At 38.8% G+C, this 15,660-nt stretch overlaps 1 protein-coding gene across 2 annotated transcripts in view; it reads right to left on the reverse strand.

Moving 5' to 3' along the window:
- The window catches only part of sucla2 (succinate-CoA ligase ADP-forming subunit beta), an 89,504-nt gene that overhangs the window by 18,784 nt on the left and 55,060 nt on the right, over window positions 1-15,660 (reverse strand). For both annotated transcript variants that reach the window (XM_059977337.1, XM_059977338.1), the window contains 3 exons: window positions 8,740-8,878; window positions 5,209-5,370; window positions 4,136-4,278 (listed from right to left, as the gene is read on the reverse strand). In XM_059977337.1, the coding sequence (XP_059833320.1) occupies window positions 4,136-4,278; window positions 5,209-5,370; window positions 8,740-8,878 (444 nt within the window). The remainder of the gene's footprint in view (window positions 1-4,135; window positions 4,279-5,208; window positions 5,371-8,739; window positions 8,879-15,660) is intronic.

Consider the following 15,660-nt stretch of genomic DNA (forward strand, 5'->3'; position numbering starts at 1 on the left):
CTTCTTTACCTTACCGCCTCTATCACACTCATTCCTTGTACTGCTACATAACCGGCAATCTTTTCTCTTCTCGGTCCTGATGAAAACTTGATGTATATGCTTTGCCTCCAGAGATGCTGTCTGACCCAATGGCTTCCTTCAGCATTCTGTTTTTTGCTCAAGTAGAAGTTATCTATGTCTCCACAAGAGTATCAAGGAAGACAACCTTCAGAGTTGACTATTCCCACATTTCACTCCACCCTGAGGTCTTCTAAGCTTAGCAGTCCATCTTCTCAATTGTATTATATATTAGCCGCTCATCAAATCCATCAAAATTGGTTATTCCTGTTTTCAAATTTTTAACCTTTTTTCCTCCAAGACCTTACCTCTTCTTATTTTAATCTTTTCCAGCCACACAACCTATGAAAACTGCCTTCCTCCAATGATAAGTAGCAAGTTTCAACCTTGCTCATTCTCCCATGGTTACACCTTTAGTATCTATGTATTAAGTGACCAAGGCTTTGTGATCTGGAATTTTTTTCTCTAATTTCTCCTCTCTCTCCTCACTTAAGGTGACCCTTAAAGCATTCTTTCGTCAAGCTGCCCCAATATCCTGTTATGTGGTTTGTTTGATAAGCTGTAATGAAATGCCTTTTGTTACATTAATTGTTCCATATTACCACATGTTGCTGTTGTTGTGAAGTGATTTCTATATAGATTGTTACTTCTGATTCTTCTACCCTTTATTCAGTCCTGTTGCTAGCTTATACCATCTTTTATAAAAGGCTGCACTGAATAGTCAAGATGCCTTTTCAGATCAGTTATATTTTTATTTCATGAAATTTTTGTTACCTTTACTATTTGTAAGGGTTAACAACTTGCCCTTATGCAATGTCTTTACAGTCTTACAAATAGTGTCTGTGTGTGGAGAGAAAAAAACATAGTCTAGCAATAAATTGATAAGGTATACATCATTTCAAGAGGGCAGAGAGTTATTCAGATTACAACTAACCATCAGTAATATAATATTATTCACCTGGTCATCATGGCCTTTAAAGAGAAAATTCAATTTACCATTATCAGTTGAGAACCATCATTGCCCTTCTAGTCTTGGTCATTTAAGCTTGAGAAGGGTCACATCACTAAACTGATAAAAGTTTAACTAAAATTCTGAGTTTTTCCAGTACTTTAGCATTTTTCCAGCTCCTCTAGGTTTGACTTTCATCTCCACAATTTCTTTAAAATAATACTTGAATTTTGCACTAAATGGTCACAAGATATTTTCAAGACAGTCTATAAGTAACTTTCCTTCTGCACAATCATGGAACAGATCACTCCTTAAAAGATTTTCTGAACCACTGGTAAACCTTAAATTCATTCAAAGCCCAAATAAATCATTAGTTTCCAATGAATTTCTTGTTCTTATCAGCAGGCTCGCCGTGGGAAATAAAGCTGATCAAATTTAATTTCAGGGTTATTATTAGGAACTCTGGTATTATGAATACGAATGAAAGCAGCCAAGTAGAACAATCACCCTGCAGGTTGTTCATGGAACAAAAATACCAAGAAATAAAGTTGCACCAATTTATCTTTGCTCTTATTTAAAAGTTAAGAAACTCAAACAGAAGTAAGCCATTTGAGACCATCACTCTTATTCAGAATTAAATTGGAGCATGGCCAATCTGAAGCTTAACTCTATTGGAACTCTTTGTGAAATTGGTGTCTGGTGTGGCAGTGAGTTCCAGATAATAACCACTTTTTATATTGAGGGTTTTACAATCGGTCCTTGAACTAACAGTTCATAGGAACAGTTTTTACACTAGTTTTCTGTCTAAAAAAACCCCATCTTAAATATACACTGAAATTACACTGGAAAGTGTTGAAGTTCCCGATTATAAATTCAACCTACTGAGATAATTTATAATAAGGAGTTACTAATTATAATCTGGTAAATGAGAAGAATCATGACTCATTAATTGCAGTAACTGTTGGTGTTGAGGCTCCATTGCAACTGCTGAGGACAGAGTGCAGCTGTTGAAGATGATCCAGCTTTGGAGGGCAGGTCAGTGTATGTAAATTGCCATAGACCTGGATTCACATCCAGACAAGTGGGAAGAGTTCTTCACCTGAAAGGCATTAGTAAAATGGTTGGGTTTATATGAACACCGCAGTGATTTTATTGTAACCCTGACTGAGGTTGTGCTTTTCTTAAATTCCAACATTTAACTAACAGAGTTCAATTTCCATCACAAGATTTGAACTCAAATCTCCAAATCATTTGTCCGGGCTTCAGATTAATTGCATCATATCCCTGCTCAGGAGAGCCAGTGAAATTGCTTCTGCTGTAGACCTATTATGACAATGGGTAAATTGCAGCAGGTGAAGGTCCTTGCTTAGGCAGGAGTTGATTCTAGTTATGATCAAAGTTCTTTGTCACAGAAAGATATAAGTGCCACTAGGCGATAGTCATTGAGACAGCTCATCCTGATCTTTGTGGGCACTGGTATGATTGCTGCCCTTTTGAAGCAGGTGGAAACCTCCGACTGCAGCAGTGAGAAATTGAACACCTGGCACTGATTGTCAGAGCCCTACCAGGTATGCCAGCAGGGCCCCGACACCCTATAAGGGTTCATTCACCCTTTTGAAAGATGAACTGACATCAGCCTCCAAGACAGAGATTACAGGGTCAGTAGATACCAAAGAGATTCACATAAAATGCATTGAGCTCATCTGGGAGCGAAGCATCACTGCCATTCATGATGTTAGGTTTTGCTTTGGAGGAAGTAATGGCCTGCAAACCCTGCCAGAGCTGACATGCATTCAATTCCATCTCTAACCTAAATTGGAATTGTTTTTTCACTCTTAAAATAGCCTTCCAAAGGTTGTACCTGGATTTCTTGTGTAGTTCTGGATTACTGGTCTTGAATGCCACAGATCTAGCCCTCAGCAGACTATGAATCTCCTGGTTCATCCACAGCTTTTGGTTTACACGTCTGGTATGATCTTGCAGGCACACACTCATTCACATAAGTCTTGATGAAATCTGTGGCAACAATTGCATATTCATTCGGATTTGAAGGTGGATTCTTAAATACCATCCAGTCCACCAACTCAAAACAGTCCTATAAGGGAGAAGAAGTACAGCCAGGTGATCGGATTTTCCAAAGTGTAAGTGTGGGATGGCATGGTAAGTCTTTTTGATGGTGGTATAACAGTGGTCAAATGTGCTGGCTCCTCTGGTTCCACAGGAGATATGTTAGTGGTATTTGTTCAGAGACTTCTTCAAGCTGGCCTGGTTGAAATCCCCTGCAATGATGTGGAAGGCATCAGGGTGCACAGTTTCATGCCTGCTGATTATGTTGCTCAGATCCTCCAGTGTCTGCCTGATGCTGGCCTGAGATAAAGTGTTCACTGCCACCAGGATGATGGCGGAAAACTCCCTCAGCAGATAAAATGGACAGCATTTAGCGACTAGGTGATCCAGGTCAGATGAGCAGGACTGAAGCAGAACCGCCATGTCTGTGCACTACAATGAGTTAATCAAAAAGCATACTGTTCTCCACCTTCTCTGCCTTTAAGACTGAGCTGTTCTACCTTTATGGAGAATGGCGAAGCCATCGAGCTTCATGTTTCCGTGAAGCAGAGTACAAAGCAGTCCCTGATGTCCCTCTGGTACAGCAATCTTGCTCTGAGGTCTTGAATTTTATTTTCCAGAGACAGTACAGCAGTTGGGAGGCAGGATCATCGGGAGTGGAGGTCTAACACCTCTACATTTCAAGCTAAACTGGTTTGGCTTCCTTGCTTCTGCTTTCTTAAAAGTTAACTGCACTCGCGGCCTGATTCTGCCGTCCCAAGTTCATTGGTTTTCCACATCAATAGATTTTTTTAAACGTTTTAAAGCAATGCTGCTTACTGAAGTACCCATGGCTGACACTGCGAATTTCAGCTATAGTAGCCTTAAACTGTAATATTTCATGGTTCCCATCAGAGCTGCACTCAAATAGTCACCACTTAATGGTGCCATCATAGTAAGCTAGTGTGATGCCAAACACAGTTAAATACATTACCCAGAGGCATATTCAATTATGATATTACAATTCAGCATGAGTCATCAACTTCAAATTTCAAGTCCATTTTTAATTTTTTTTATGCCTACCTTTTTGTCTGAAGTAATTAGCTTAAAGGCTTGTGTAACTTGTTGGGCAGTTGCTCCACCTCCCACATCTAGAAAGTTAGCTGGAGTACCACCATGAAGTTTTATAATATCCATTGTTGCCATAGCCAGTCCTGCACCATTCACTGCAATGACAGAAACCAATTAAAGCACTCAACAACCTGCACAAGTATTTGGGCATGATAATAGAAAAGTAATTTTGATTTTCAAAATCACATTGGGAATGAAAAAGATTCAAGTTTTGCAAAATTCACAAAAGGCACCAGACATTTTGTGTAGAGAAATGTTACAAATGCTGTTTAGAGGGTAAATGATAACATTTTCACAAAATAATGTGAAAATTATTGTGATCAACAAACTGCTGGAGTGATACTAAGATTTTTTTAAAGAAAAAATATGCTTGAAAATTTAAAAATAGCACTTACTATGTGCCAAAAATAAGTTAGGTCAGAATGCAAATAGATAATAGGAGAGGGTAAAAAGCTGAACTAGGCTGAGAGTTTACATATGGTTTCCAGCCATTCGTTAGGTTATATGAAACTATTGCATGATTGAAATAAAAATATCCAGTAGTGTCAATGGCCTGAGTACTAAAGGCCATGGACAGCAGCTATCCCATGCAAAACTTATGCTCAGTGTTGAACAGTTTGTTTCGGCCAGTTTAGAATTCCACTGTCACTCTTCAATGCCACTGGCATTACAGGTTCAAATAAGGCATACAGTGATAGGAGATAAAGCCAGCCAAATGCCCCACTCTAGAACACTATACGGCCATACTTTGGAAAACTTTGCGACATAGGATAAGAAAAGATGAGACTGCAATGTAGACAAAACAATTAAATAGTGTCTATAAATAATAGGCTTGCCTTACACATTACAATTTGTTAAGTTACTGGATACCTTTATAAGTCATCTTTCAATGAGTGGCATATTTAAAAATTACTGAAAGAGAGGAGAAGGAATGATAACAAAAAAAGTGGAAGCAAGCATACATAAGCTGATATAATCTCTTAATTAACTGAATCACTTTTTTTTCTAACCACATTCTTTCCTACCCAAACAGCCAATGTTGCCATCTAGTCCAATGTAGTTCAGGTCCGACTTCGCTGCTTCCTGGTCTCTTTCATCTTCTTGACTCCAGTCTTGCAACTCAAAGATTTGTTTTTGGCGATATGCAGCATTAGAATCAAAAGTGATTTTTGCATCCATGCACATGACTGAAAAACAGACCAAAAAATTTACTAATCGAAAAATAAAATATACATGCTGAAGGCTTGTAATAAATCAGAAAAGGCAGCAAATATTCAGGTCAGAATAAGTACAGAGAGGAACAAAGTTCAGTGGGAGACAAGCTGGATTGCCTTGATCTGCATTGCATGATATGAGGAACCTCTGTGCCTGTTCTTGCAGAAAGTGGCTCCAGGATAACATCTATGCACCATCAATCTACAGGCCAGGACACTCTATATTATTACTTCTTAATTTTGTTTTTTGTAACTGTGTTTTTTTTGTTATAATTATTTGTGCTAAATGTGCTGTGCTCTGTATTTGGCCCCATGGCCCCATAGGAACGCTGTTTCATTTGGCTGTACTCATGTATGTGGTTGAATGACCTTCAAACTTGAACTTGAATTAAAGTTTCATGTCAATGATCTTGTCAGAACTGAGAAAAGGTTCGGGTAAACAAGCTTATGAAGATCAGAAAAACTGGAGACAGCATTAAGTCTCTGACAAGATGGCAGGCAGGAGAGATTACCTGTCAAAGGTATTAATGGAACTAAGTGAAATCAGATGATAAAGCATCAGTGAATAACAAACTGGAGTTGACGTGTTGTTTCAAGAAGATGAATAAATAGCTGGGAAAAACCTGTACTCAAGTGTAAGGTATAAAGATAAAACTTGCTGAATTCCAGGCTGGAGCATCAAATTAGCAGCAAAGAACCCCTGGAGGCCGAAACTGTACTACCATTCAGTGATCTGACTAACCTCAAATCTGCCTATTTCCAATAATCTTTCACCTCCTCATTTTTCAAGGATCTATTTACATCTGCCTTAAAAGTATTCGATATTTAGCTTCCTCTATCCTACTATGTAAAGTTCCAAAGCATCATGGCACCTCAAAATAAAACCTGATCTATTTCAACTGGATGACCTCTTATTTTTAACCACAGACCCCTAGTATAAAATTCTCCCACAAGGAGAAACATTCTCAAAAGTGGCCACTCAATTTGCATTGACTGTGTGAGCTGCAAACGTAGAACAATAAACTAGCAGTGACACTAAACAGCAGCTTCATCTGAATGGTGACAAGGGTGGCTGGAGGATAAAGAGCAGGTCTAGTCCTTCCTGAAGTTGCCTAGTAAAATACCAAGAGAATGGATGTGGATTTTATCAATGATGGAACTTAAAACCAGATCACTCCTGATGGATCGGTCCCTTTGGAATTTAGGCATCTCAATTGCTGAATGGTTCTTACAATTGAATCTTTAGGGCATGTGTTCTCAATTTCCAGAGCTTTTTGTGCTGTAACAGCTGAACAAAAAGCAAGTGAAATTCCAAGCAGGTTCCCATGCATCAATAAAAATTGCTCGCCAAGCCAAGCATAGAATAGGTGATGGTTTGTGCAGATTTGTGCACTGTACGGTATGACCAGAAGTCCCAATTGTATGGCATGTCAACTGCCCTTCCGAAACTGGCCTGTCCATCCATGACCTTCTCTGTTGACAGGGTGAAGAAACAGGAACGACAACAATAATACCTCAAAATTTGCCTGGGTAGTCTATAAACCTATGGTATTTTCCAAACGTAAGCAATGTATACTCTATGTTCTTTTCTCACTCCTTCTGATTGACCCAAGTTCTCTCTTGTTCTTTTTCCAATAATCCCACTCCAGTCATCGAACCAGTTCTGTTTGTCTGTCACCCATACACTTAACCCACTGGGTCACCTATTTCCTATACCCTCCCTCAAATGAATCTTACCACCTGGGTCCATCTGCTGACTTCCTGCATCAGTTTACTTTTTTGTTCAAGGATGAGCAGTCAGAAAAGATATAACAGAATCTGTGGGAACAGAATACAGCACTTACAGCAAATAGGGTGGGAAGAAACGTGATCAAGAAGCTGTGGCAGCTTGTGAGCTTGTTGTAAAAGGATGTTCACCTGAGATATCAATTATTTTCTCTATTCAGATCCTGTCTGTGCTGCTGGGTGTAAGCAGCATTTTAAGCTTACTAAGCCTAAGTTCAAAGAAAATTTAAAAGCAATGATGATCAAATTAAAACATAAAGATTAGAAAATGGACAAAAATACATGAAATTTGCAAATTCTCAACCCATAGTCAGATGACCAAGATCAGAAAACTTTTATTCCATTCAATGGGATTGTAACAAGAAACAGAGTATATTGAGGAATAAACAAGAGAAAATTTGCAGATACTGGAAATCCAAGCAACCACACAAATTGCTGGAGGAACTCAGCAGGCCAGGCAGCATGTACAAAAAAGAGTGATCAGTCAACATTTCAGGACTGCTGAAGGGTCTCGGCGCGATACTTCAACTGTTTACTCTTTTCCACTGATGCTGCCTGGCCTGCAGAGTTCCTCTGGCATTTTGTGGTGTTGCTATTGAGGAATGAATCCGTGATTTGCATATTAAAGTTCTACAACACTCAGTGGGAGATGGGACAGTTAATTGCGCAAGTCTTTCAAGAATGCCACTCTAGAAAAAATATTGCTACTTCTCCAGCAGGAGTCCCATCAGTCTCTTTTGCCTTCTTCGCTCTCAGTTGTTCCTGCTTTCAGTTTTGTCTTTGATAAGGTGTTGACCAAAAGTCGCACAATGGCAGCCCTTACCTAAAATACTTTTGTCCGACCCACTTCTCTCCATCTCCTCAGGAACCTAAAGCCAATTTTTTCCCCCAATTCTAATGAGGGGTCTTCACCCTAAAACATTACCCATTTCTCTTTCCACATATTTATGCTATTTAAACTGCTGAATGTGAACACCATTTCTGTTCTGTTTTATTTCAGTTTATTGCTGTACAGATGTCATTTAGACATGGACTTAATAAATCTGCAATGAGTGTAGGAGTTTGTAAAAATGGATCTTGCTATAAGTGACTTTTTTTAAGAAAGTTACCTATTAGAGATTAGTAACTTTACAATAGCTTACCATTTAAGTTGAGATAGTAACAAAAGTACAATCTCATTTGAAGATGGATATAAACAATAATCTTGCATGATACATAGTGTTCATTATTCCAAAATGTTTAACTGAAGACCCTTCATTCGTTATCTTTCTATCACTTTGGCTAATTTATTAATCACTTCCTTACTAAATTATGCTTTCTATTCTACCAAAATCCTTACATAAAATCTGAAAACAGAGTTAGAATTAAATAATCAGCTAATAAATTAAATGTAGAATTCTGTTTTACTTAACAATTAAATAATTCCAAAAAAATTGAAGCAGAAATTTAACTCTTAACAGTTCAATTACTTTTATGAATCTGCTTTTTTAGTAAGCACTTTTAAAGTACTTTAATGTGAGTGAATTCCAGAAGACAGAACGTTAAGAGTTACCTTACCCATGCCCGATGAGTCTTCCACCATTGGGTTTATTTCAATTAAAGTAGCATCATATTTCAAAAACAGTTCATACAAACGTACAATAATGTCAGCAGCGTCGTCTATTAGTGCAGCTGGGAAATCCATTTGCTGAGCAACCTATTATAAAATGAAATTTTAAAAAATCAGCTGTGGCTACAATATAAAAAAACAAAGAACTCCTTCAACAACAGTGAACATTCAAGGCCCATAAACTGATTAAGGAGGTATTTTAAAGCATAAGGATTTAAATATTACAAGTACTTTGTAATAATTTGGCTGGAGTTGACCTATAAAAAATGAATTAAAAGTAAGATTATTTTTAATTATCCTGAATAATGGGAACCAAATGAAATAATTAAACTCCCAGAGCAAGTAAAAGTGTTGCTAGTCTACCACAAACCCAGTGGTATATTGCTGTGGCATGACTTGATTTTACAAATGGGCCCAGAGGAACATAAAGGATGATGATTTTATATTAGATTTTCCAAAGTAACTTGATGGTAATCATGCATACAATCAAAACTTACTGCTTCGCAAAGGAAGTTTTAAGGTGCATTTTCTTTTGGGTCTATATTGCAGCAAACACAATTCTCTTTGTTAATGCTCTGTTTACAAATTGTTTACAGTATGGCAGGAGCCCATTTAGCTACTCTAGTCATTGATTCTATGCAACAACAACTTGGCTCATTCCACTCTCCTGTTCTGTACTTATAACCCTGTAACTTTCTTTTCCCTTTCAGATACTGACCTAGCTCCCATTTTAAAACTACAACTGAATTTGTTTTCTCCTCCACCAATGGAAGAGCAAACCATTTCTTAACCATTTAGTGTGAGATTGGAGATGATGCGAGGAATGGAGGCGTCAAGGTGGCTGCTATCACATTGGCAACCGGAAAATAAGAGATCAAGAGAGGATAAAAGGCCAGAAAGAGGTGTCCAAGAGGGAGAGCATCACAAGCTTAGCTGGTAGAGTCTTTATTCCCAACTCAAATTGCCTATTCTCGAACCCTTTTCTAAATTACTCTCAATATATTAACATACTTTCCTAAATAAGGAGACTAGTACTATACACAGAATTGTAGCTGTCTCACCAGTAAAGTTTCCACTGAATTCTCCTAGCCACAAACAGTAAGATTCTATTAGCTGTCCTCATTACTTGCTGTAATTGCACACTAGCTCTTTCCAAATTGTCCCTTTGGATACTTCACTTAACTCTGCAACTTAGACACAACTTTGCAATCTCTTGCCACTTACATTGAGCTGTTTTTGTAATTATCTTGCCAAAATAAACAGCTTTCCCACAATGTAAGTAAGAATGATTCCAGGAAAGAGAGTGTTACCATGTGAGGAATGCTCTGGGCAGCTCCTGGGCTGTATTCCCTGTAGTTCAGGAAACTGAAGGGGGATCTCACAGAAACATTCCAAATGTTAAAAGGCCTGAACAGATTAGACATGGCAAAGTTACTTCCCATGGTAAGGGATTCTAGGACAAGAGGGCACAACTTCAGGATTGAAGGACATCCTTTTAGAACTGAGATGTGGATAAATTACTTAGGGGGTGGTAAGTCTGTGGAATTTGTTGCCACAAGTGGCTGTGGAGGCCAAGTCATTCGGTGTATTTAAGGCAGAGATAGATAGGTTCTTGATTAGCCAGGGCATCAAAGGGTATGGGGTGAAGGCAGGGGAGTGGGGATGACTGGATGAAATAGATCAGCTCATGATTGAATCACAGAGCAGACTTAATGGGTTGAATGGCCTACTTCTGCTCCTAAATCTTATGGTCTTATGATCTAATATGCTAGGATTTCTGCCATCACCCTTTTCTTGCTTTCAGTTTATCTATATTTGTGTCCTTACCATATTTATCAACTATACCTAGTGCCTTTGTCCAGACAATTTATATGATGTAAAAAGTTTAGATGCCAGATCCAATTCCTGCAACAAAGCATTCATTACATCATACCAACTAGTAAAGAGCTTGTTGATAGTCAACCTTCTACACAAAGTGCTACCTCCTAAACCATGCGATTTTAAGTTTTATGAGAACCTTTGATGCAACACCTTATCAAAATGACTTCTGATACTGTACAAATGTCATTCTCATTTATCTACAATACTTCAAAGAATTCCAATTAATTAGTCAAACATTTCTAATCACAAAACTATGTTGACTTTGCCTCATTACATTCTACAACACATTTAATGATGCTTTCTCATGGTGGATAGTAAGCTGACTGGCCTCCAGTTTCCTGCTTTGTTTCCCCTCTCTGTCCTATTTGAATAAATGAAATTTGTTACTTGCCACTCTGATGGACCCTTTCCCAATCCTAAGGAATTCTGGAAAATTAAAGCAACCATCAGGCACCAGACACTGCTTGTACAACTCTGGCATTAAATTCATTAGTACCTAGAGGCACAATAATTTGCTCAAGAATCCTTTTTTGTTACTTGCAGTTTTCCCATGAAAGCCATTGATTCATGACACCATTTTCAATCCTGACCTCTGTGTGGTTTACATGTTGGTGGTAACCGTGGGAATTTCTTTCTGTACTTCAGATTTCTCCCACTTGTTCTTCCAGCTCTCACACCTCCTATGTCTCCACTCATTATCCTCAGCCTCAATCTCTCCCTTTGCCTACCCCTCCCACCTGGCTGTTTCTGCTTCCCTTTTACATTTGCTGTCACTTTTGGTCACGTTCACTCCTGTCTCTCATACTTTATTATTACTTTAAACATGTATAAGCAACCTGGTTCACATCTCTATAAACTCGGCATCTGTCATATGTTCTTGTACCTTTATGATCTTGTTCTGGTTTTAATTCTGTTGTGGAAATGTGCATACAGTACAGCTGAACTTTAAAGTTTTACTTTTCCCTGCCAAGCTTTAATTAAATTTATCCAGGCCAGATCTATCACTCACATCCAAATGTAAGTGGCTCTTTTCTAGCTGGAGTATACTGCATTCTTTTCCAATGCTATTTTGAACTTTATATAGGTTCCCACTGTTCCCTGGATGCTCACCACTGACATTTCCTCCATTTGACCTGACCTATTTCCCACAACCAAGACCTACAGATCAAGAACATTCTCCTGAATACACTTAAGAAACAACTTCATTTTCTGGCCCTTAATTGCTATCAAAGTCCATATTTGGGGAATAGAAATCTCCCATTATCATCATGTATTTTGCACACTGAGCAATTTTCCTGAAAATCCATTCCCCAACATCTTTTACACTAGATGGTGGCCAATAATGAAATGTTATCACACCTCTACTGTACCTTAATTTTAGAGGAACAGAAATATTCTGTCATTCAAAGATATCCTCTGTCTTGCACTGAAATATTGTCTATAATCAATATTCATTTCTTTCCTTCTCAATACCTCCGGAATACCTTGTATGTGGGAATATTTAGAACCTATTCCTGCCTTTTTTTTTGAAAACCAGGTCTTTGTTGTTGCCATGATCCACAATTCTATTTGGTTAACTGTATGTGCACCTGACCAACCAATACATTTCTCCCTTTATCTACATGCACGATAAACCTTTAAAACTTTGCACTCTCTGAGACTCTAATTCAAGGACAGTATAAGTGGTGCCATGATAAGGTGCTGCTGGCTCTTGCTGACACACCACAGCGAGAGAAATTCAAGAAGAAGACAGCTGACACAGATTTGAGGAAGACCATCACCTTCATCAAAGAGGGAGCAAGGCCTTTCGTAACCAAACAACCAAAGCCAAATCTGCTGCTAACGGCCAGGTCCTGGGAGATGAGGGTCGATGTGGGAAGGAGGCTGCAGTTCCCGGAGGTGGTGCACACAAACCTCCACCCAGACATTGTATTATGGTCAACTGAAGACCAGAAAATAACTCTGGTTGAGCTGACGGTGTTGTGGGAGGAGGGATGAGAAGAGGCCCACAAGAGAAAGGTCTTGAAGTACCAGCCCTTAGTGCAGGAGTGCAAAGACAAGGGATGGCAGGCATGGTTGTTCCTTGTGGAGACCGGCTGCAGAGGTTTCCCAGCCAAATCAGCATGGCGGTTGTTGTCAGCTCTGGGCCTGGACGAAAGGATCAAAAAATAAGCAGCTCGTAGGATGGGGAAGAGGCAGAACGAGCCTCGTGTTGGATTTGGAGTAGGCGAGAGGAGGGAAGCTGGAAGCCAGGAGCAGATGGGCAGTGATTTGGCCACCACTGCCGGCCCACCAACTGGACAATATTGTGGTTAAGGATCGAAACACTCTGTGAAGGTTGGGAACGGGAACCACGGGATGACATCTGCTCCTGGCTGAAGGCTACGGTTACCTCATAAGTTATCTGGAAAATGCACCCTAACAGGTGTATGTAACAAGCAAATAAATTCTATTTCATGTTCGTGATATTTATCATCTCCCAATATCATTACCCAGAACTAACACAGTTTTAAATAGGAAAGCTTCAATTTGACTACTAAGTCAGATTGTGATCCAAGTTTCTAATTTTTTGACATTGGAACTATTTTATAAATTAAATCAAGCGCAGCCTTCTCAAATACCCAGACCTAATTAGAAATCCACAATTTTTTTCTGATTCCTACATAATTTTCCTACATTAATTTCAGAACATCATTTTTGACTTTTGTGTTAATCTAATTTAGCTGTATACTGAATTGACTGCAAGGACGTTAAACAAATGGATAAAGGAATTACTTGAATAAATGAGCTTTATACATGTTTGTTGTTGATTCATCTATTGGAAACATGTTAATCAACAATTTGGTTATTTGCAAAATAGTACTATGTTGAAAATCTTGAGAATGGAAGGGGTTGTTTCAGTTACATGATAAATATCTGCTAATGTGTGCTTATCTTGATTATATGCTAAAAAACTAAATAGCGAACTAGCTGGATTTTGCAAGATCTACCTTTGTGGTGCCTTTCGTACCTGCAACAAGAATAACACCGAACCTCTATATAAAAATAATACCATTTATCACAAATGCACAATTTTGCCATACTCCTAGCAAACCATTCACCGTCTTACTTTTGATGTCAAGACTGAACTGCATATACTATATTTTGGTTGTATTTGCTGCTTATTTACAAAGTATATCAGTTAACTGTTCTGTCCATAACTTTATAGAAGTCCTAAAACAGGAGAACATTACCTGAACTATTCAAGTTCTTTAATAGCACCCATCAGTAGACAGCAATTAAATCATCAGAATCATGCACCACCCCCCCTCAAAACCCACACTAATCTTTACACCCATGTGTAACTGTTTTGTCCACACCAGTTTTTCAAACTCTACACTGTAACTAGTAAAGGAACTGGTACTAAACAAAATGCTTCAGCCTGTCTCACCTGATCTGAGTCTAAATAGAAGACCTGTCAGGCGTTAGGGAAATAATATTTAAGCCAACATAGTGGCAGTAAACAAAAGTCAAATAAAACTACAGATACTGGATAATAAATAAATGCTCAGCAAGTCAGACAGCAACTGTTAAAAAAGAAACAGCTGACATTTCAGGCCCAGGACCCTCATCAGAACTAAGAGAAAAACAAGTTAACTTCCAGTCACTAAGAAAGTGAGGGGAGGGTGGATAAAAGAGGATATTTCTGACAGAATGAGACAAAATGAGCAAATGTAGCAACAGGAGTAGTAGTTAGGATACTCTTCCACTTTGTGGTTTGTGTTGCTAATTGCCCAGCAGGTCACACTACATAAGACAGAAAAAGAAAAACTGAACGAAGTTGATGTTAGGCACAAGTGACCAGGTCTGATACATTAATGATTTGAATGATAATGTAGCTGGCACAATTAAAAATCTGCAGAAGACACCAAAATTGGAGGTATAGTGGACAGTGCAAGCTATTTAAGATTACATATTGATCTAGATCAATTGGGAAAATAGGCTGTGTCGCCTTTTGGAGAGTTCAGCCAGGGAAGGAATTCACAGTAAATGACAGGGCCCTGAACAGTGCTGTAGAACAGAGACCTAGGGTTGGTTACAAATGCATGGTTCCCTGGAAGTAGTGACACAGGTAAACAATGTGATGAAAAAGTCATTTGGCATGCATGCCCTGAGGGCAAGAGTTGGAACAGGATGTTGTAGAAAACATCGTTGAGATGATGCCTGGCATACTGTGTGCAGTTATGGTCACCAAACTAAAGGAAGGATGTCCTTAAACAGAAAAGGCTCCAGAAAAGATTTGAAAGATATTACTAGAAAACGGGGGGGGGGGGGGCAGCATTTTTCACTGGAGTGTAGGAAATTTGAGGTATTACATTACAGATATATAAAAGGGGCAGAAATAAGGTGAAAGGTTAGTCTTTTTCCCAGGGTAGCAGAGACTGAAATTAGGTGAGTATATGAAATGAGCTGCCAAAGGAAGTGGTACATCAGATAAAATTACAATGTTTAAGACATTTAGGCAAATTCAAGACTCAAGATTGTTTAATGTCATTTCCTGTACAGAAGTGTAAGGAGAACGAAATAATTGTTATCCGGATCCAATGCAGCAGAAAACAAAGCTGTGTCAAACATGTCCTTACCTTAGAAATTACCTAGGGTTACCCATCACCCACTATTTTTCTGAAATCCATGTACCTATCCAGGAGACCCTATCATATCTGCCTCCACCACCATTGCTGGCAGCCTATTCCACGCACTCACCACTATCTGTGTAAAAAAACTTAGCCCTGACAGCTCCTCTGTACCTACTTCCAAGCACCTTAAAACTGTGCTCTCTCATGCTAGCCATTTCAGCCTTAAGAAAAAGCCTCTGACTATCCACATGATCAACGCCTGGTCATCATCTTATATAGCTCTATCAGGTCAGCTCTCATCCTCCATCACTCCAAGGGGAAAAGGCTGAGTTCACTCAACCTATTCTCATAAGGCATGCTCCCCAATCCAGG

This window comes from Hypanus sabinus, chromosome 8 (assembly GCF_030144855.1).
Source record: "Hypanus sabinus isolate sHypSab1 chromosome 8, sHypSab1.hap1, whole genome shotgun sequence".
Taxonomy (NCBI): Eukaryota; Metazoa; Chordata; class Chondrichthyes; order Myliobatiformes; family Dasyatidae; genus Hypanus; species Hypanus sabinus.